The sequence below is a fragment of the Patiria miniata genome, unplaced genomic scaffold (assembly GCF_015706575.1).
Source record: "Patiria miniata isolate m_02_andy unplaced genomic scaffold, ASM1570657v1 HiC_scaffold_2, whole genome shotgun sequence".
NCBI classification, from domain to species: domain Eukaryota; kingdom Metazoa; phylum Echinodermata; class Asteroidea; order Valvatida; family Asterinidae; genus Patiria; species Patiria miniata.
In genome coordinates, this window is record NW_024037058.1 from 15,696,098 (window position 1) to 15,717,404 (window position 21,307).

The 21,307-nt window shown below is 40.9% G+C and overlaps 1 protein-coding gene across 2 annotated transcripts in view; it reads left to right on the plus strand.

Moving 5' to 3' along the window:
- The first annotated feature begins 711 nt into the window (after positions 1 to 711).
- Positions 712 to 21,307, plus strand: part of LOC119726669 — a 43,765-nt gene continuing 23,169 nt past the window's right edge. The window contains exons 1-12 of one of the 2 annotated variants that reach the window (XM_038198443.1): positions 712 to 1,083; positions 6,304 to 6,534; positions 8,053 to 8,304; positions 9,518 to 9,745; positions 11,415 to 11,660; positions 12,784 to 13,005; positions 14,508 to 14,753; positions 16,196 to 16,453; positions 17,074 to 17,238; positions 17,900 to 18,054; positions 19,280 to 19,402; positions 20,725 to 21,091. In XM_038198443.1, coding sequence (XP_038054371.1) covers positions 960 to 1,083; positions 6,304 to 6,534; positions 8,053 to 8,304; positions 9,518 to 9,745; positions 11,415 to 11,660; positions 12,784 to 13,005; positions 14,508 to 14,753; positions 16,196 to 16,453; positions 17,074 to 17,238; positions 17,900 to 18,054; positions 19,280 to 19,402; positions 20,725 to 21,091 — 2,617 coding nt within the window. In that variant the 5' untranslated portion in view covers positions 712 to 959. The remainder of the gene's footprint in view (positions 1,084 to 6,303; positions 6,535 to 8,052; positions 8,305 to 9,517; positions 9,746 to 11,414; positions 11,661 to 12,783; positions 13,006 to 14,507; positions 14,754 to 16,195; positions 16,454 to 17,073; positions 17,239 to 17,899; positions 18,055 to 19,279; positions 19,403 to 20,724; positions 21,092 to 21,307) is intronic. The other variant, XM_038198444.1, reaches the window with a different exon arrangement.

Sequence of the window (21,307 nt, forward strand, 5' to 3'; positions counted from 1 at the left end):
CACACACCCAGCTCGTGTTTACTAATGAGGACCTGCCCATTTCCTATTTCCTTCTTTTGTTTACTTTTGTTTGTACTAACTTTTTCTTGACAGCTCCCATAAGGTTTGTACACGAAATTCTCCCGAGGACCAGTGCCCAGGTTCTTGCGCCCATTGAAATCGCACACACCCCAGTGTCCCAAGTTCTAATGAATGGATAACCAACCCACCTGCACGCGTGCATATCCGCATGTTAGGCCAAAAAAAAAGTCGGTCTCTGGTCAGACCAAAATTCCGGAATTGATGCGGCGACACGGTTTTGTTCTTCTTTTGGGTTTTTTTTCTTTCCAAGCTTGGATTGTACCATGGAGGAATAAGACAAGGTGAGTACTATTTTTTGCTTTTTGTGTCTTCATATACATTGGTGTCCTCCATAATTTGCCTTGGTGCCCTCTATTATTTGCTTTGGTGCAATTTCCCGATTCCTTGGTACAAAAAATTGAGGAGGTGCGGCAATAGAGGGCGCTGTTGTAGCCAACGCGGACAATTTGAGAAAAAAAGTTGACGAGCATGATTAAAATTGACGCGCGGCTGACCAGAGACGGACTGTTTTTTTTTTGGGGGGGGGGCTTAGGCTGAAAGCAGTGGTATTTGTTGCAGGATACCATGAATCCGCGAACAGTATCCGGAACTTTTTGCCAGTGCTATCTAACAATTCAGATCCTGGAAAACAGCAACCACCAACGATGGCCATTTTGTGGCATGGGTATTTGTTTACAGGAAATCCTAGTGACCTATCTGCCACCTTGACTGGTGTAATGATGAAAATCACAGGAAGTTGCACTCCGAGGGGAGAAAAGAATTATGTGACTGATCTGCATATTTTTCTTCAAGGATGACAATGGTACTATGAAGTCTTCACTTTAGTAAAAATTTGGTTTCGACGGGGTATATTATATAGTTACCAACGCTGCAGCAAGATGCATGCTCGTGCGTTGTTCTGTATTGCTTTCATTGCTGTGATGAGGCTGGGGTACGCTGCAGTCACGGCCCCGCCGCGGCCGCCGACTCAAACTCCATCGACGACAGTCCACACTACACCAGGCAAGTATAATGTATTTTTTTCTATCCAGGTTGCGATTCAAAAATAATCTTGCGAACGGCTATACAATATTTTTTTGACAATGGTTGAAACACTTTAGGTTTTTTTTTGGGGGGGGGGGGTGGGGTACTGGTTCCGATCTCATCCATGGCGACGATGATGTTGATGGGCCTTTTTCACTAATAAATTCATAATTATGCACGCATGCGCATAAATGGGCTTGGCGGCCAAAAGCAAAGGTAGTCCATTGAAAATGTACAGGGCTACAAACAGTCGGCATATCGGGTCAATTTCTCTCAATTATTGTGTCCAAAACATGACTTGTCGCTTGTTTACAATTCTTAATCACGGGCTGGTTTATAGCCACGGTGAAGCCCGCCGCGCGCGATTCAGCACCGCGAAATGGCCCGAAACTTGGTGGACGGGTACCCCGAAGCCCACTGTTATTTTGTTTCCACTGATGCGGAAAGAAAAAGGAACCCTCCTGATTTCCGTCGCCTTATTGCCGCACGGGAAGGCAATATTTAAAGTCTTTATTCTGTGCCCCAATAAACTACACACTTAGTAATGCCTTTGGCGATTTAATGGGGTTTTAATTCTAAGTAAAAGGCGGCAATTCCTGGACAAATTGAGAGAAAATGACCAGAATATTTTGGACCCCTGTTTCGTTTTTGCCCTTCATAGACGTATTTTTTTCTTACAAAACTTAAAACTGTTGTCCCGAGTGATGGGGGGGGGGGGATCACAGACTGCTCTGGTGGGACCCTAACCCATGACCCCATGCTTATAGCGTGGCAAACGTCTTAACTCTACCACCGAGCTTGCTAGGGTGGCTGGTTCGAATCTGATACAGCAGCGGGTATACTGCATATCCGCAACCAAAATGCATGTTCAGAAGATGGAATTCCATCTGATGAATACCCTGGAATATCCGGGGAGGGGAGGGGGTTGGTCGCCAAAGGACCCTTATAGTTTGACGGTGAAGGCAGTACTTAATGTGGAATATTCTTCTAATTGTTTGTATCTGAAAACTGTTTTTCATGCGAAATGAAGTATAACCGTCACGCGTCTTCAATTATTAACCGAAAATGTTCCATCCACGTTAGTAAGTGGTTGCATGCTTACAGCATACAGCATGGGCCAACATGATCCGCTGCGGAAACCTTCCATCTATGCTGAACCGTGGATGGAAGGTTTCCGCAGCGGATGTTTGACCTACAAATTTGAACTTGCTCACGTTATATAGTGATATTGTTTATTGCTAAATGGTTTAAGTTATATAGTAGGAGCCATTTTTCTCACATTAATTAGATCATATTGTAACACATAAGATTTTGTTTCATAGGTGGTGGTTGTGTACCAGTCTTTCTAGAGTCTTGGTTACATGGAGGTATAGAATGATAATGTCTCCTATAGTAGCGCGTACACTGTAGCCGGAGCGGAAGACGGAGAAGAAACTTTCAATGAAAGGAATAAAACTCGTGACAAAGATTATAGGGTCAGGTGTGTTTATTGAGAGCACCGACTAACACCGCTTGACAGAGAGAGAGAGAGAGAGAGAGAGAGGGGGAGACAGTGAAAGGAGCTTTTGAAAGGAGAAAGTGGAAGGTTGGAAAGTGGGGACTGAGGGGGAGAGGGGCTCATTAAATACAGGAATGGAACATAATGGATTGTGTGTAACTGTAAGTGAATTAAACCAAGGACGGTAAATGCTAGGAATCTAGGATGTGGTTTTACACTCAGGTCTACGACCGAGCCCAGTGTGACCACACAACTGGAGACAGGGTGTCTCTGTGGACCACAAAGTAATTTAAAATAATCTTAAAGATATCAACGGGTTATAAGTGGGGATAATGTAATTAAACTTAATTGCGATTCTAAATCTGGACTTACAATATTAAAACCCGTATCGTGTAGGCCCGCTAAATTTGCCTTAATTACTTTTTACCGGTACGAGTACGAGTACTTTTCCACTATAGTGCGCGAGTACGAGTATGATTTCCATGGGTACACATATTCCCCTGTTCTTTTCACACATAAATGAAAAAAAAAAAAACGAGAAAGGCTTCACAAAGGTGAACCTTTATCAAACCCAAACAAAATTGGACAACCTAATTAGATTTAATTAAACCATAGAGTATAACTATAACTGGAACAATTGGGAGCCATCAGCAGGGCTTACTGTTGGAACCTATAAGTTTGAAATAAAGTAAGCACTGGGGACGAGGTTAAGGTCAGGTAACCTCCGGTAATACATTGTATTACAATTTACGTCACGTGACTAAAACGGTAAAAAGAAGTCGGGAACTAGCTTGAACTGATAAAAGCTTCCCTAATTCCCGACTCCCTATAATCGTTCGAAATGTGTGCTTACAAACGAGATCCAGTATCATTATCATAATCGTTGCATCGCGCTCGGTAACGGAATCGCACTCGGGATACGGTGATGATTGTATGTGCGCTGGGCATGCAGACCACATCGCGTCGTTCAAACATTTAATAACACGAGTCGGAAATTTAACGTGTTCACGATCGCGGGGGGGTTCACTTTTCATCCGGATCGTATTATTATTAAGTAAACTTCAGCAGTTCCAAGGTGACCGTTGTAGCCGATATACGAATTTCGGCTAAATTTGGCAGAATTGTTCGTAAAAATCAAGTTTGACAGAAAATTTGACAGAATGGATTTTCTTGGCAGATTTCTGACAGAATTCTACAAGAATGGCTATTTTCAGCAGAAATACATATCAAATTTGAAAAAAGGTACATTTGTTTAAAAAAGCTTCAGTCTTTCCAAACAAACACTTGCATAATGGACAGCTAGGTTTGCTTAGCTTCACTTAGAGCCGGCAAAAAAATTCGTCGTGGCACAATTTTACCGCGTTTTATGCAATTTCATGACATATGTGACTATGAATTGTTTATAATGTAATTTGAACCTTAATTAAGACAATACTACAACATCTGCATGTGATTTTAAGTGTTTATAGTGTATTTCGAGTGATTCTGGGGAATTTGGCAGTTTTTTTAAAGCGCATTTAGCAGTATTTGGGCATTAACTTACGGTCACCCTGAGCATGCAGTGCAGTACAACCATCTTTTTGTCTACTTGTACCGGCCTCAGGTAGCGCATCTAGTAATTTGTAGGCCATTTCGAGGGTGAAATCTGGATGTTTTGTTGGGCAATGTTAAGTTTTTGGTCAAAATTGTGTTGCTCGGCATATTACGATTAGCTTGGACCCCACTATCGCGAGACCATGTCTGAATGTAGTTAAAAAGGCGATAAGTTGGGTTCAAGTTACTCAGACTAAAGGTTTTCACCGGGTGCTGGTCAGCCCGCCTGGCGCGCCAGCTGCGCGTTAGACATCTTTGAGGAGTCCTCATATTGTGTGCAAGTTTCGGACTAAACTCATTAGATTGGGAAACCAGATGTGTGGTGTAGCTGTCAAGCGCAATTTGAGCCCCCCCCCCCACGCAAGTTTAAACTTGCGCACGCAAGTTTAAACTTGCGCGAGGCATTTTAATTTGCGTGAGCACGTTACAACTTGCGCAAAGACGATCACAATTTGAGAACCTTGCGGGCGGGATTTTCATTGATGAAGAAAAATAAATGTTCGAAACACAAGTAGGCCTACATGGAGAAATAAATTAAAAAATAATGGAATAAATTAATAATCGAAGAAATAAATAAAAAGTGGAATTCATTTAGCTTCAATGAAAAGAATACATGTAATTGAGATTTAGCAGTGCTTATCAAAGAAGTTTTTTAGGGGGCGGGGGCGGGGAAGGGACCAGGCAAGCAATCAACAAGCACGGTGATCTAGGATAAGCACGGTGAACAAAAAATGGAGACAAACTTCGAGGTTTTTTGCCTTGCATATGTAAAACTATCGTTTCGGTTTGCGGTAACACCATGTGGTAATAACTACTGCTTAGAAGATATTTGTTCTGAAAAGAACTTGTCCTGCTTATTATCAATTTTGCTAAGTAGTTTTTTTTGCTCTGATAAGAACAGTCCTGCTGTAAGTTCTAAACGAGCTTGTCTTTGGTCTCAACGTTTCGACTAGCCTGCTCTAGTCATCGTCAGGAGACTGCTCGTCTCTCGTCTCCTGACGATGACTAGAGCAGGCTAGTCGAAACGTTGAGACCAAAGACGGTTCGTTTAGAACTTACAGCAGGACTGTTCTTATCAGAACAAAAAAAAATACTTAGCAAAGTTGATATTAAGCAGGACAAGTTCTTTTCAGAACTAATATCTTCTAAGCAGTAGTTATTACCACATGGTAATAACGATACCGATACCCCACCATGCAAAGCCTCAAATCTTATATATGTAAAACTAATTAGCGTTTTATTTATATTCTTAAATGTAAATAAATAATAATTTCCTAGGGGTAACCCGTTGTTTATGTAAAAGAATATCATCCCTTCAAAAATGCATGATATGAAAAAAAATTAACGAACTCATTATTAATTTAATTAATTAATTTAATGTATTACTTAAAACAATTATTTTACTTGCAAGCTCAATTCATATTAATGTTTATGCGCTTTAACTTAAAAACGCTATGCATATAAAATGGTAATTATTTTAGAAAGTAAACACATTTATTAATGATTTAATTAATTAATTTGATTTATTAATGTTATTAATTAATTCGAATTAATGAATATATATATGTTGTTAAACAAAAATCCTAATGAGCCATAAACAATAATACACATCATGAAAGTGCATAAATAATTTGTTCACCCTTATCTTTGAACCCACACAGTCAACCTCGTTAGCATAATACCGTAAATAAAATGTTTCAAAAAAAGGCATTAAGGCATTGTCTCACGAAGCACTGTGGTGCTATTAATTGGAGAAAAATCTGCTTTTAAAAATAATGCTACATATCTGCATGTGTTTACCAGGGAAAAAAAATAGTTTGGCGGCTTTGCATGCATGGGAAAAACCTATGTAGCTGAAGCGCGCAAGTTTAAATTTGCGTGCGCAATTTGTTGCAAGGAAATTAATGCCCGCACAAGTTTAAACTTGCGCGGAGGACTCAAATTGCGCTTGACATAACCAAAGAGCAACTGAGGAGGAACAGTTCCTGTAACGTACAGCGCAGCAATACAGATGCCACAAGTGGGGCTGACGCGCCCATAGGCGATAGGCCTACAAAAGTACAAGACAATTTTGTTGATAATTATCCGTTTCACATTTGTTTATACAGAGCTGCAGACAGTGGCTTGCCCAGATGATATACTGGCGCACTCATCCACTGGGGATCCAGTGGTGCTGGACTGGCCACCGCCAAATGCACCGAGTGGTCTGGACACTGTGACCGGCACACACAACCCAGGGGATAGCTTCAGGGTAGGATCGACAATAGTTCTTTACGTCTTCAGCGATAGCTTGGGATCCCGTCAGGAAAGCTGCACCTTCAACGTGACAGTATTAATCGGTAAGTAGCAGAGATTTGACAGTCCCGAGGACAATGAAGACTATGTTTTGGGTCAGAAGTAGCCCCATAAATGTGGCCTATTTACTGGACTGCCTCCGTAAACATAGGCCACACATCCACATGTACAAAAATCGTGTCGACGGAGCCAAATTTTGATTTTCACATTTAGGCTTAGTTTGTAGGTTTTTTTTGCTTTAGAAGCATACTCACCCTCTTTACAGGCTAATCAGAAAGTGCTGCCTTTTTCAGATGTCTAATTTTTGTGAAATTTCATGTTGAAATTTTGATACGCAAACGTGTAAAAATGAATCTGGAAATTTCACGAAAAATATACATCTGAAAAAGGCAGCACTTTCTGATTAGCCTATAAAGAGGGTGAGTATGCTTCTAAAGCAAAAAAAACCTACAAACTAAGCCTAAATATGAAAATCAAAATTTGGCTCCGTCGACACGATTTTTGTACATGTGGATGTGTGGCCTATGTTTACGGAGGCAGTCCAGTAAATAGGCCACATTTATGGGGCTAGGTCAGAAGTAGATATCTTGGCAGTTATGTAGCTAGTGAATGGGACCTGAAGGAAAACTAAAAGTTTTAGGTTGTTGGACTTGCCAAACAGGTAATTAGCGACATTTAAAACCGACAAGAGTGTATGTGTGAATGCAGAAAGAATGAAGGCTATGCAAATCCCACCTCTTTTATTTGTTTGTGTACAAAGTCTATGTCGAGTTAGCTGGAGTTACCCAGCCCTGAGTTTTATCATTGGGTTGTCTATTAGGATATAGACAACCCAATGATAAAACTCAGGGCTGGGTAACTCCAGCTACCTTTAGACAAAGATGAAGATGAAAAAAAGATCATGGGATCTCTGGGAAGCACCATGAATGTACAAATTCCAGAAAACCATATTGATTGGCGCCTGATATGTCACCAACTGTAAAACTTTATGCTTACGAAAATCATAATTTCTATTCAAACATATTGTTCAAAATAACAAAATAAAATTCTGTAAAATTAACAGAAATCTGCGATTGTATAGTGTAGGTCCCTTGTTTAGTTTCGATCAGATTAAATGGGAAAGGGTGTTTTTTATTATTCAAAAATGACCTTTTCAAACCAAAGCAGATTTCTCTCAATTCTAATGCAGCCCTAAATGAAAGGGGGGGGGGGGATTGTATGTCTGAGGGGCAAGGCAGCAACCCATAAGCTGTGTCAGTTGGCATGGCAATAAAATGTACCTTCTAGCATGTCTAGTCACCTTAGCAAACAAGAGATCAATAATTACACAACGTTAAAATGTTTAAAGTTGCCGATTCAAATTCTGAAACTTACCGCATAGAAGTACAAGTACTTGATCACATCTTTCGATGCTTAATTATTACATTTTTTTAAGGACCTCCAAATCAACTTTCCCTTCAGTCAAACACAAACATTTAAATTAAAATTTTATATACAACCTGTGGTCATTTACCAAATTAAATTTGGAATTTCATGGTCATACGTATTTTTTTGTTCTTCAGGTGATGCCCCTCCAGTGATCACGTGCCCAACTAATGTAACTGCCTTAGCCGATGCTGGTACGCAACAGACACCAGTTACTTGGGACGACGTCCCTGCCTCGCAGGCTGAGGTCCGCTTGTGGAATCGAAACTATAACCCTGGTGACATGTTTCCCCTGGGAGTCACCGTGGTCATCTACCAGTGGCAAAGACATTCTGAAATTGCAGGAGAATTTTTCACTTGTTCTTTTACTGTAACAGTTGAGACACAAGGTAATAATAACAGTTTCCCAAAATATATTTTTGGTTACTTTAATTGTTTTAAATTCTAGCCTATTTTGTATTGAAGTATACTTTATTTTTCTTTCTCCTTCATGGCTTTGTAGTATCTTATTTAAAGAAAGTCCCGAGAACCATTTGCTTGATAATGACTGATGCACGTGCAACGGTTGACTTTCCTAAAAATAGCAACAACGAATAATTTATCTTTCAGATGGGCATGCAACTGCCATGAGCTGCTTTCCCCTTTGCGTTACCTCTATTCCATACATGCAGTTAGGCCAAAAAAAAATGTCTCTGGTTTCTCGTCTGCTTTTTTAATTCGCCGACGCTCATGGCTATGGCTGTTCACGTCGGCGAATTAAAAAGTGTTTTTTTTTTTCAATGTAAGATGATGTCTCTAAACCGCCAAACTCGCTGGTTTGACTGGAATCCTGCTGCTGCACACTTTTAACGTGTTTTTAGATGGGGTTGCGATCGCGTAGGCCTATAAGCTTTATGTGGCTTCTCTGGGCTCCCATATATTTTGCACTATATTTAGTTGGGCACCATTTGCAGACAATGTTGTAATTTTGTACTTGTGCATCTGGAAGCTAGACTGAGGTAGCGGTCGTGTATCTGGAACCTGTAAACGCTTTTTAATAATGCATGATGTCGATGTCGCTTTATGGTCTGACGCTGCTGTTTTCTCTGATTTTTGTCTTGACTATCCAAATTTCCCGAAGAGTGTTCATGTTGGTCGAGATTGTAAGTGGGTGCAGAATTCTCAAGCCTTATGGCCTTACTGAGGTCACCTCAAGCTCCACTTTGAAGGGTATTTTTGTGAGTTTTAAGAGGATCGAAGCGTCATCTGCAACATCAGCAGACATTTGGAGAAGAAAAAAGTAGCTTGGGGGGAAAAAAACAAACACATTTCCGCACCACTTTTGGTGCAAGTTATTCAAATATTTTTGGGTTCTTTTTGTAACGTCAGTTACCAATACAAAACTTATTGCTAAACCAACAGAACTTTATTTAGTTGGCACTTTTTGTAGTTTACACACTTAATTTCAAGCAATCTTGCTGTCATGTCTGTTAGGAAATGCCTCGACTTAATAGAATAACATCAAAAAGTTGACGGAAGACCCCTTCTACATGTATCTACATAAACATAATTTCAGTTACCGTGGAATTGTCAATAATTGTTTTTTTTTCCCGCTCTGTACAGAGCTGCAGACAGTGGCTTGCCCAGACAATATACTGGCGCACTCAGACACAGGGGATCCAGTGACGCTGTTCTGGACACCGCCAACTGCACCGAGCGATCTGGACCGTGTGATCAGCACACACAACCCAGGGGATAGCTTCGTGGTAGGACAGACAACAGTTCAGTACACCTTCAGCAAAAGGGAAAGCCGTCATGAAAGCTGCACCTTCAACGTGACAGTATTAATCGGTAAGTAGGAGAGATTCGACAGTCCCCTGGATAATGAAGAATATATTTTGGGTCAGGAATATAAATCTTGGCGATTGTGTAGTGGGCCCTGGTGAAAATCCACTTTTAGGTTGTGAGACATGTTGGACTTGATAGGTTAGCACGATGAAGACAACAACACCATGGCCATCTCCAGGACGCACCGTGAATGCACAAAACCGTATTGATTTGCAAATTAGTCAGTTGACTGCATCTAGCCGTACAGTACTATCGCAAGCTCTGTGGTACGGCCAGACAACCTATGCTCCCCTCAACGCTAAAACTCTGATGTAGCGATTTTGCTACTGATTATTATCTTCTCATCCAGGACAGAAGTTTCCAAAGTTAAGGTTCCTAGTCGTACAAGAGAAACTCATACCTTTTCAAAACAAAATGTTCTTTTCACCAAAAAATCTTCATCCATCTGGCCAAAAGACGATGATCAGTCATCAGCTCCTATATATCATCCCGAAAATGTTCCTCCATGCGATTTCAAAATGGCGGCCGCGTTGTACTTGTAATGTTACATTTATGCGGGCACGCTTGGGCAAGATTATGAATATGCATTATTTAGTTCATAACCTTGTGTTTGTATGGCCAGCCACGCTGTGTGCCCAACAAACCTCACAAACTGCAATGCATATTCATAATCTTGCCCAAGCGCACCCGCATATACATTACAACGTGGCTGCCATTTGTGAAATTGCATGGAGGAACATTTTAGGGATGATATTCGTGGGAGCTGATGACTGATCGTCGTGTTTTGGCCAGATGGATGAATATTTTTGGATAAAATAACGTTTGTTCAAAAAGGTTAGAGTTTCTCAATGACTAGGAACCTTAAGTGTGGAAATTTCTGTCCATCGATTAAAAGATAATCTCGATCAAAATTTGTAGCAAAATCGCTACATCAGAGTTTAGCGTTTAGGGAAGCATCGGTTGTCTCTTATACAATGTAGCTACATGGTTGTCATGGCCATACCACAGAGCTTGCAATAGTACTGTACGACCAGATGCAGTCGGGCTAATTTGCATGACATGGCACCAACCGTAACATACGTAAGAAAATTGTCTTTTCTACTCCAAGATACCGTTCAAAGTAACAAAAATATATAGTGTCATTAGAATTAAGAGAAGAAGTCTGTTTTGTTTCGATCATGATTTTGTTTTTATCACTTAAAAGTTATCTTGTCAACCTTTTCAGCAGACTTCTCGAAATTCTAGTGACACCCTTTTTGTAATTTTGAACAGTTTCTCGGAGTAGAAATTACAATTTTCGTACTTGGTTTATGGTTGGTGCCGTGCGATTCAGCCTGGTATATTGCTGAAATCTTTGGGAATGTAACCACATTACAACAATTCCCATTTTAGGAATGAAGTTGTTTCTCAATTGCTGATCTGGTGATATTTGTTCTAACTTGTTGATATCTTCTCTATCGGGGGGGGGGGGGGGGGGGGTGTCTATGTCTGAGGGGCAAGGCAACAACCCATTTGGGGGAAAGAAAGCTAAATGTATCAGTTGACATGGCAAATAAATTGACCTTTTTCCAGTCAACTTGAGCAAACAAAAGAACAGTAACCACTATATGGGCCTACCATTATTTATTTACTAAATTCAAATTGGAATTTCGTACTTTAATTATTTCATCAGGTGATGCCCCTCCAGTGATCACGTGCCCAAATGACGTAACTGCCTTAGCCGATGCTGGTACGCTACGGAAATCAGTCACTTGGCCTGATGTCCCTGAGCAACAGGCCGAGTTCCGCTTGTCGTATCAAAACTATCAACCTGGGGATGTGTTTGTCCTCGGAGTCACTGTGGTCGCCTACCAGTGGCAAAGACAATCTCAAGAAGAATATTTCACTTGTTCTTTTACAGTAACAGTTGACACGCGAGGTAATAATAGTTTCCCAAAATATATTTTTTCGTACTTTAAATGTTTAACATTCAATTGTACTTTTTATTAGAGTAAATTTGACTGTTCTTTTCGTATTCATCATGGCTCTGTGTGATTTTTTTTTTTTTGAAAGGGAAGTAGAGACCGAGAACCATTTGGTTGACAACTGATGCATGTGCAACGGTTGACTTTTTTTTCAACCAGGGCAAGCAACTTCCATGAGCTGATTTCCCCTTGGGGGTTCATATTTCATGCCAAAAGCGTTCTGGGTCATTCCACCGGGTTGGGGCACAGTGCATGTTATATCCAAATATGTGATCCGCTCTGCAAAAAGGAGTCTGTAGTGGCAAAACTCGCGTTTTGAGATACGTACATTAATTTTACCCCAACCCTGCGGAATCCAGCAGGATCCAACTATATCATATACCCGATGGGGCCTGTTGGATTGAGCAGTAAACCCCTGGTGTACATTCCTCAGCAATGCAAAATGTTGGATTCAGCAGGCAACTGAACCGCATACATGTAATAAAGGCGAGTTGGGCTCCGTTGGATTCAGCGGACGACTGAAAATAAGGCACAGTGGATTGAGCAGGAAGTTAAAACTCCAGTTGGACTCTGTTGGATTTTAGCAGGGTAGTCCTGAGGATAGGGGGTTAGGAAATAATGAAATGGGCATGAAAAGTACTGTTAAATATTGCCAAGTTGGGCACTTTTCTTCTGTTTTTGGCCACATTTACATGTCTATTCAACCCATCTTGGTTTTCAACACCCTGTACAGAGTTTGTCGTGATGTTGTGACGGACTCTAACTACAACTCTGCTTCATCACCTCAGTCTTCCACTATGTATCTAATGCCAGAAATAAAGATATTCTGACAAAAAAAAGTTACTTCTCACCAACTTGAACCATGTATAACTTGGAGTGTGGAAGTCAAAAGGGAAGACTTATATGTGGTCTTTGTGGTGAAATTAATGGAGAGGGACACCTCTGTCAACCCTTGCCCGTGGAAGCTCTCTCGCCTTGTGTCCCACTCCCCTCCCCCACTACCCCCCCCCCCCCCAAAAAAAAATGAGGCCCAAGCCAGTTCTGATTCTATCATTCTGTTTTCAAATTAACAAATAGTAAAGTGCCCTGAGGACGTCGTGGCGTACACAGCTCAGGAAGCCACGACTGTGACATGGACACCACCATCGGCACCAGAGTCAACCGGAGACGTCAGCACTACTAGTACGCTCAGCCCTGGGGACGTCTTTCCAATCGGCCCAACAGTGGTGCGCTATGATTTTGTTGGTCAATCATTAGGAATTCCACAAACGTGTAACTTCACAGTTGAGGTCATATTTGGTAAGTTAGAATTGATAAAATCCTTTGTGATTTGTCTACAAAAAGGAAACAATTAAATTTAATTGTGACTATTGACATTCACTAGTCACCTGAAAATCTATGATCCCAAGTAATTGAAAAACGGCCCAATAAAGATGTTTTTTAGGAACTTTATTGGGCCATTTTTTAATTACTTAGATCATAGATTTTCAGGTGACTAGTGAATTTCAATAGTCGCAAGTAATTTTTAATAGTTGGGACTAGTCGATTGAAATGAACACATATGTGGTTGGTATTTTGGACAGAAGGTTTAGTACAAATAACGTGGTTTGAATGTTACGACGCAAGTTTATGAGTGTGTAGCTGGCTTTTTTTTTTAGAGTGGCTTGCTTGGACATTATGTTAATACCATTTATAAATCCAAACAATACTTTAAAAGGATCCTTTGAGTCAAGTGCCTCATTTATCAAACATACAGTCGTAGGGTTGAATCCGTTCTTAACATGGGTTTATTGTTCCTGCAAAACCCGGATGGATAGGTGATGCATAATCCTGTTCCGAGTGCAGTGTTCGTAGGTCATGTTCCCGCCATTCGAGCGCAAGAACACGCATGTATGTCGAGAATGGATCACCTAAACTCGGCGTTAAAGTAGAGGTGTTGTCGCTAGCTTCCAGACCCTCACGTGGCCTGCCTAGGGCATTTTATACTGGGTATATTCTCTTGCTGTAATTGTTGACTGATTTTTTATCGCAATCATCACCCCAAGAAACATGCATGTTGGAAGTTTATCTTGGTATTCCTCGCGAAAGAAAAGATGAGAAATCACTTGGAGATGGGTAAAAATGAATTTTACTCACGACCTTTCACATCCTGAATTTTTTGTCCCTAGATCTCCTTGTTCAAATAAGTTTGAACACTTGCATGAGAACGAAAATGTGATGGGTTCTAATCAATGCCGTCACTTTGGATTTTTTTTGTAAACTCTAATGAGTCCTTCAACGTTATTTTAAAAAATATGTATATCCTGGAAGAGATATTAGTCTCCAATATAATATTCAGTTTTAACCCAGTGACTGCCATAAATGTTCATCTTTGTATGAGTAGGCTACACCGAGCTTCATTACTAACGGTACCAGTAAAGTACATCGTAGTAGTCCTCGTGTACTGGTATTTATTTTAGTATACTTTTTAGGTTTTCAGAAGGGAGAGGTTAATTTTTGGCACGATATGTCTCTATGTATGATATTTTTCCGTTTGAGATGCTAATAACAGTTTCACAAAGGCCTTTCTGTGAGGGTGATTTTCTTAAGTAATCAATGTGCCAAAAGCCCAAAACTGATTGCAAATTTGAGAAGTTTGCACGTTAATTTGCCTATTTCAGTTCTAGAAGTGTGCCACCACCAGGCTTGTCGTTGGTGAACTTTAAGGCTCCTAAAGCTCGAGGCGAAACTCAGAAAGAAAGATCTAAGTAATGTTCAATATTGAATTTTCATAATCTACTGGTATTTTTGCGACTCTGCAGATGATGTTCTGCCTATAGTAATCTGCCCAGATAACATCACAGGAGTGGCCCCCCAGGGCGCGGAAGGGCGGCCGACAAGTTGGGAAGAGCCTGAAGCATCGGACGACTCAGAGGGCGTCCGTCTGAGGAATCAGAGCCATCGATCCGGTCAGATTTTCCCCCTTGGAACAACCGTGGTCACCTACGAGTTTGAGGATTTGGCAGGCAACGTTGGAAGATGCTCCTTCAGAATCACAGTGGAAGAAGGTAAATTGTAACCACAATGTTTGAAGCCATGGGGGCTAGCTAGGAAGGACCAAGACATAGCCTATTGAAATTGGGGTGGGGGAGGGAAATTGGGAGGGGGTGGGGAGGGGCCCTGAGGAGAAGAGGAGGGGAGTAGCTTCAACCCCCCCCCCCTTCAAAAAAACAATTCTAAAATACATGCAGACTGGTACCACTTACCCATACACACCCCTATCAGCTCCGTTCACAAGTACCCCCTCACTGGCAAAGAAGGAACAGTTAGGGGTGACCGACCGACGCCATCTTGCCTGACTGCAATTTTGCCGCGACGCGCGGCCGTACCACTGCGTGTACATAGTACAAATCCCCTGGTGTACGTGCGTCACACACAAGGAACGGTGCGCATCAACCAGCTAAATGTCCCACCCATGGGACGTCGTTGCTAGGTAAAAGGGTGCCCTCTTTCGTTGGCACACGAAGCCCATACTGCTGTACTAGATGAGATGTCCTGAAATACGTGTACGTGGTGGTCAAGAAGTGACAATTGAAACTGAAGTAGAAGACCAAGATGTCTTTTAAGGTTTTCAAATTTGTGTGAATAAACTTAAAGACCTTAGTATTTAAGAAAAGGATAAAGGCGACTGTTCATATGATTGCACCCTTGATTTGTTCAGGCCAACACATCGGCTGCAGGTAAAATCGCTGCAACTTTATACATTCTCTTTCTCACGCCTAGGAGACAAAATGAAAACAAAAGTGCACAGTGTAAGCAGACCAAGGAACAACATTACAAACAATGCCCGATGTGAAAGGTCAGAAATGGAATTCATTTTAACCACTGTCAAGTGATTTTGTCCTCAATGTAAAATTCCCAAAGGCAGGTCATGCGAGGGCCCTAGAAGCTTTCGGTTCGACCTTTTACTTTTAGGCATAATGGATTGAGAACTGATTGGCACAAGTGTGAGCCAAAGCACGAACTACAAGGTGAGTCAAAAAAGTGAAACCCAAATGTCGGACCACTTTTTTAGTGAAGTTCTGCATGTAGCACTTAAAATCTAGGATATGAAAGCCCAATTCATAAGCTTTTTTTTTTAGTACAAGAATCATTTAAATCAATCATATACCTTTTAAGTTACGGAATTTTAAACACAACCACCGTTTTAAAGTTCTGTCCACGGATCACAACAAAGGTAAGTGTTCTTTCAGCAAAACGAAAACAATTCTCAGAACTTTAAAACAATGTTTGTGTTTAAAATTCCCTAATTTGAAAAGTTCTTAAGTGATTTGAATGATGCTTGTACTAAATGAAAGCTTATGAATTGGGCTTTTATATCCTAGATTTTGAAAGTGCTACATGCAGCACTTCACTACAATAATGGTCCCGACATTGGGGTTTCGTATTTTTTTACCCTGTAAATGTAGCAACTCTGTAACTCTTTTTTCTGTTCTCTAACTTCGTGCAGAGTATGTTGAGCCTATCACTGTGACAAACTGCCCAGTGGCGGGCTTCAATTTGAGCGTTGAATACATCCGAGGAACGCCAGGCAACCGATTGGGGATAATAAGTCCTAGAGCCGAGGGACCGAGGACATATGAAACACGGGTGCCTGGCTATGAGAGATATTTCGATGTTGGTGTCACCCCAGTTGTGTATACATTTACTGACGTGTCCAATCCAAGGAACACTGCAAAGTGCGCTTTCAATCTCACCATCATTCCACGTGAGTATGGTAGAGTGTTTCAAATGTAGCGCCCCCCCCCCCCTTCCTCCCCCATATCCACCAATATAGTGCTGTCGTGTAATGTGCCGCTGTTCAGGTACTTTAGTTTTGAGCAGGGTAAATTTGTATGACTATGAACCAATAAAGTGGCTTGCTAAAAACCTCATCTTCATCTCAATCAAGAGTGTATCATGGTCACCTGTTCTAACGACAGGGGAAAGATTTTTCAAGATTTTTCTACTGATTTCAGGTGTTTATTGGTCCGGATTTTTTTGATTTTTAGGATTTTTGAATCTCTTTTGAAATTTGGAGTTCCAGAGGTTCTACCATAAATTTTTTTTTTTTACCTATAAAAAAAGTTTATGTAGAACAAAAGGATTGAGTATTGTAAGGATTGCCTATACATGTGTAAGTCAACTACAAACATATACCATAGACCCTATGTAGCTCTTGGCGACCCGCAAACCCTCTGACGATCATTTCATGGATTTTCGTTTTTCCTATATCTTAACCTTAAATGAGCATTAACCATTTAATCCCCTAATTATTCATCAATCAATCATCATAATCATCCCCTAATGTTTTTGCCTATTAATCTCTCCCGTCCAATTAACATACAGAATGTGGCAATCCTGATCACACCCTGTGCGACGGTGGATCACAGACTACCGGCGATGTTTGCAAACCAACGTCAACGTTGTCTCTTTGCGAGTCTGAGGGGAGCGGATATTCAGAAAGTACAAGTTACGAGGAAAGTCAAGGCTTCTCCGGTGCCAACTGTGAAGGTAGGACTGGATTTAAAGCTATAGTCTTTCATTTGCAGTCATCAGAAAAGTAACTGGCGTAATTATTGTTGAAAAACCATACTTGGTTGAAAGATAGTAAGTGGACTAAACTCCCTTTGAAATGATTCTTTCTGGCAAGCTGTCATTTTGAAGTAATCAACGAAAGAAGGCCTTTCCAACGGTGCGTCTTAAGACGCACCGTAGGAAATTTAAATTAGTAGCTCGTTTTGTTATTCGGCGAAGCGCGCGCAAGCATTGGCACGACGCACACGCGCGAGCGGTTGCTATAATTCGTCTGCGCGATATCGCATATAGCTGCAATTCTAAATAATTCAAAACATGATTCAGCAACTTCTGATTTGAAATTGAGATCCTAGAATGCTGTTTTTCTCAGAATATACAGCTGAAGCTGAGGTGAAACTTCATCAGGTTAGTTGTTCAGTATCCTTCATTAGATTTTGAACACTTTTGTTGCTTCAAACGTACAAAATGCACAAATTACAAATGATGGACTATATCTTTATGGCAAAGCAAAACTTTAACAAACACAGCTTGTATATGAGTCATGCAGTTACAGCAGACAAAAGGAAAAGCTGTAGGTCTGCCATTTACAATCCTTGGCACTTGGCATGTCCTCTTCTCTTTGAATCTTCTTAAATAGATAAGATCTGTGGGGATGTGGGCCTGCTGGATTCCTGCACAGACTCCCACGAGTGGCAAGATGCCATGGCAACGGATTACCCAGAAGGCGACATCGGTTTCGTTTCTAGATTTGCGGTGCCAGCGATCAGTCAGGATTCAATTCATCTAACTGCGGTGAGTTTCTTTTTAATCTCTTTGGTCTAGACTGGTGCCTATAGAATGGCTTTCAGAACCAAAGCCCCCCCCCCCCCCCGAAAAAACCCACCGTTCATAACATTGAACATATTTCAAAATGGTTACAAAATGGTTACAAAATGAAACTCTTTGAGCAAAGTTTTTTAATGTACCTAGGTAATTCTCTTTGACCGATCTTTGCTTGTCCCTGAGAGGACAAATTGCTCCACTTCGGATTCAGGGCGGAATAGGGTTAATAGTCATTTAGAAAAAAATTGAATAGAATGTTGTGGACTCTGGGCACAGCTTTACTAGATTAACCTTGTCTTGTTGATTTTGTGATCCCCGTTTGAACTGTTACCTGAATATCCCCGTCCTCTTCAACGACTCAGCAGTTCGTTGTTGAGTAATGAGTAAAATACTATTTCAGCTGCTTGATTTGGCAGAGCTTAATTATCTCATCATCATTTAAAGGGAATATACAACATTTGCAAACATCAGAAAACAAAACTACCAAATTATTATGAAATACCTTACTGGACTGTTAGTGAATGACAATCTAGCTAAAAGCATCCTGTAAAATCCTGGCACCTGGAGTGCTGACATTTTCAAGAAAAGTGGTATTTTTGTATCAGTTTCCAACGCTGGTCCCTACCAGCGTTGGAAAAAACCTGTTTTTTTTCCATCAAATCCTGCGCCAAATTGACCATATTTAGTAAGTCGGCATTCTGTTTGCAATCGATTACACATCTATGAAGGGGTACAAGCCAGCTAGATTGGTTCCCTGACCTTACAATTCGCCGACGTCTATACATTGTTCCGTTTCAATTTAAGTGGGGTCAGGGAACCAGACTACGATAACATGGTTATTTTTCTTGGTTTTTCCAGCATCTATGAACCAAAACTTCAAACAAGTCAGTGTAACAATATTTGCTATAAAATACTAACCCCCAAATCCATCCATTTCTGAAATTTTACAGCAAAAGCAAATGTTGTATATTCTCGCTTTAAGCATGAACTAGAAATGCTAGTAGTCGGCAGCGACCCGACCATGACACAGACTGCACGGTTTACATGTTTATCGTGGCGGATGTACATCCGGTTTGACAGAAATGCTTAGTAAGACAAAAAGTAGATTTGAACAATTATTATTTTAATTACAATTATATTTTTCACAATTTTCTTTCCTCTTTTGAGTGATGACAAATTTGTTAATATCCAACAGGTACGCGTTGCGTGGGGCCAATTTGATGAGTTGTATTCACCGGAAATAACTGGCAATAGACGGGGTGTCTTCATCTTTGTGGACATATCCACACCCTTAAGGAAATCTGTAGAAAACTTTTGGGTATGTTTTGACCAATATTTTTATCAATTACATCTTTAATGTGTGTAATATCAGCCCTTAGGCCAAAAAAAAAAAGTCTCCGGTTTCTGGTATGGAGCTTGCCCCAAAAGTGGTGCGGCGACACGGCTTTTTTGTTTTTTTTACCTGTTTTTTTTTTTTTTTTTGGCTTCAAATGTCGGCAGATGACTGCAAATGGTGCCCGACTAAACTTAGTGCAAATATATGGGAGTCCAGAGAGGCCACATAAATCTTATTCTCGATCATAACCCCATCTAAAAACACGTTAAAATTGTGCAGCAGCAGAATTCCAGTCAAACCAGTGAGTTTGGCGGTTTTGAAACACCATCTTGTATTGAAAAAAAACTTTTTCATTTTGCCGACGCGCATGGCTACGGCGACGCGCGCGCATACCAGAAACCGGAGACTTTTTTTTTTTGGCCTTAGCAGAAATGTATTACCTGGATTTCAAAAGAGGAGAACCTTCATCAATGTGTGACCTTCTCTGTGCTAAGACCAAAAAAAATCACATTGATTTTATTTACAATGGCCCAGTTGATTGTGTGTATTAACAGTAGATCCATATAAATATCATAATTACACTTCACCCACAGATTCTGTATCTAAATTGGCCAAGAGTGATCTCTGTGGCAGTTGCTATTTTTAATTTTCTTGCTGTGCACTGCAATAAATAGACTATACACCTGCTCTGAAACATATGTATGTCCAGAATGCTACGTATGTAACATGGACAGAAAGTTGGTTAATATTGATAGAAAGTTATGATTACAATAAATGTATCATCAAATATTGAAAAACCAAGACAATGTACCTTATATTTCAGATGTCATATTATGTTCAGAATATTACGTACGCAACATGGACAGAAACTTGTCACAACATTTCTGTCCACGATGTGTACGTGTACATTACCTGTACCAGTAAGTGTCTTGAAGACCAACAAAATTGTGTTTACTGTGGCTGATAGTGCTCCTAAATGGGCTATGAATATGAATGAGATGACATTTGGGTCAATTCATGCACATGATAATTAGTGTCCTGTCAATTTGTAGCAAAAATTCCGTCTTTGTTACGCACGTAATTATACGATGACCCCTGCAATTTCTAAAGTACAGAGAAAGTCCTTGTTTGTGCGCATGATCATCAAGGACTCAGGAATGCACAGGAAACAACAACAAAATATCTTGCTTTGCCGTACCCTCCAGTGTCCCCCTCTCAAATCCCACATTTCCAGTCAATGGTACCCCGTTAGTGTGGAAATAAAGTTAGCATAGACAGTGCATCTTTGTAATCAATTTTGGCAGGTCTACCCTGGACTGACCACTCCAGAAACGGCAGAGGTCACCCTCCAAGTCCCGCATTCCGTCCAGCCCGGTGATATCATCGCGATAACGGTGGGTTACGTGGAGAACAGATGGTACCCGTGTTATGATCCTCGGCCCATTCAGAGCAGGTGCACAGACTGTCTGTCCATTCAGTTTAGAACCCTGGCTGCTGATTGCGAGGTGTCAGACACTTGTCTCCGAGCGTACCAGTGGTGGAAAGGAGTACAGGCACCTGACGGATCAGACATGTCGCAATTCCTTCGACCACCTCCCCTTCCTGGATATTTGTCTTGCATGATGGAAAACCACGACACAGCCATAGAAGAAATCGTTAAACCTTGCTTGTGTAAGTCGTGTTAATTTATCATTTCATGATGGTCCCGACAGTGGACAGGCTCACGGATATTGCCGCCATCTTCGGCACGGGGCGTAATTGATGTGCAGCGCAGCACTAGACTTTTGCTATGCACCGTGAATCGCGCTCGCTAGGGCTGCGCTTCACCTCAATTTTCCCTCCTGGCCAAAAAGGGGTCTTTTGTATTTTTGTATTAAAAAGTCGGTA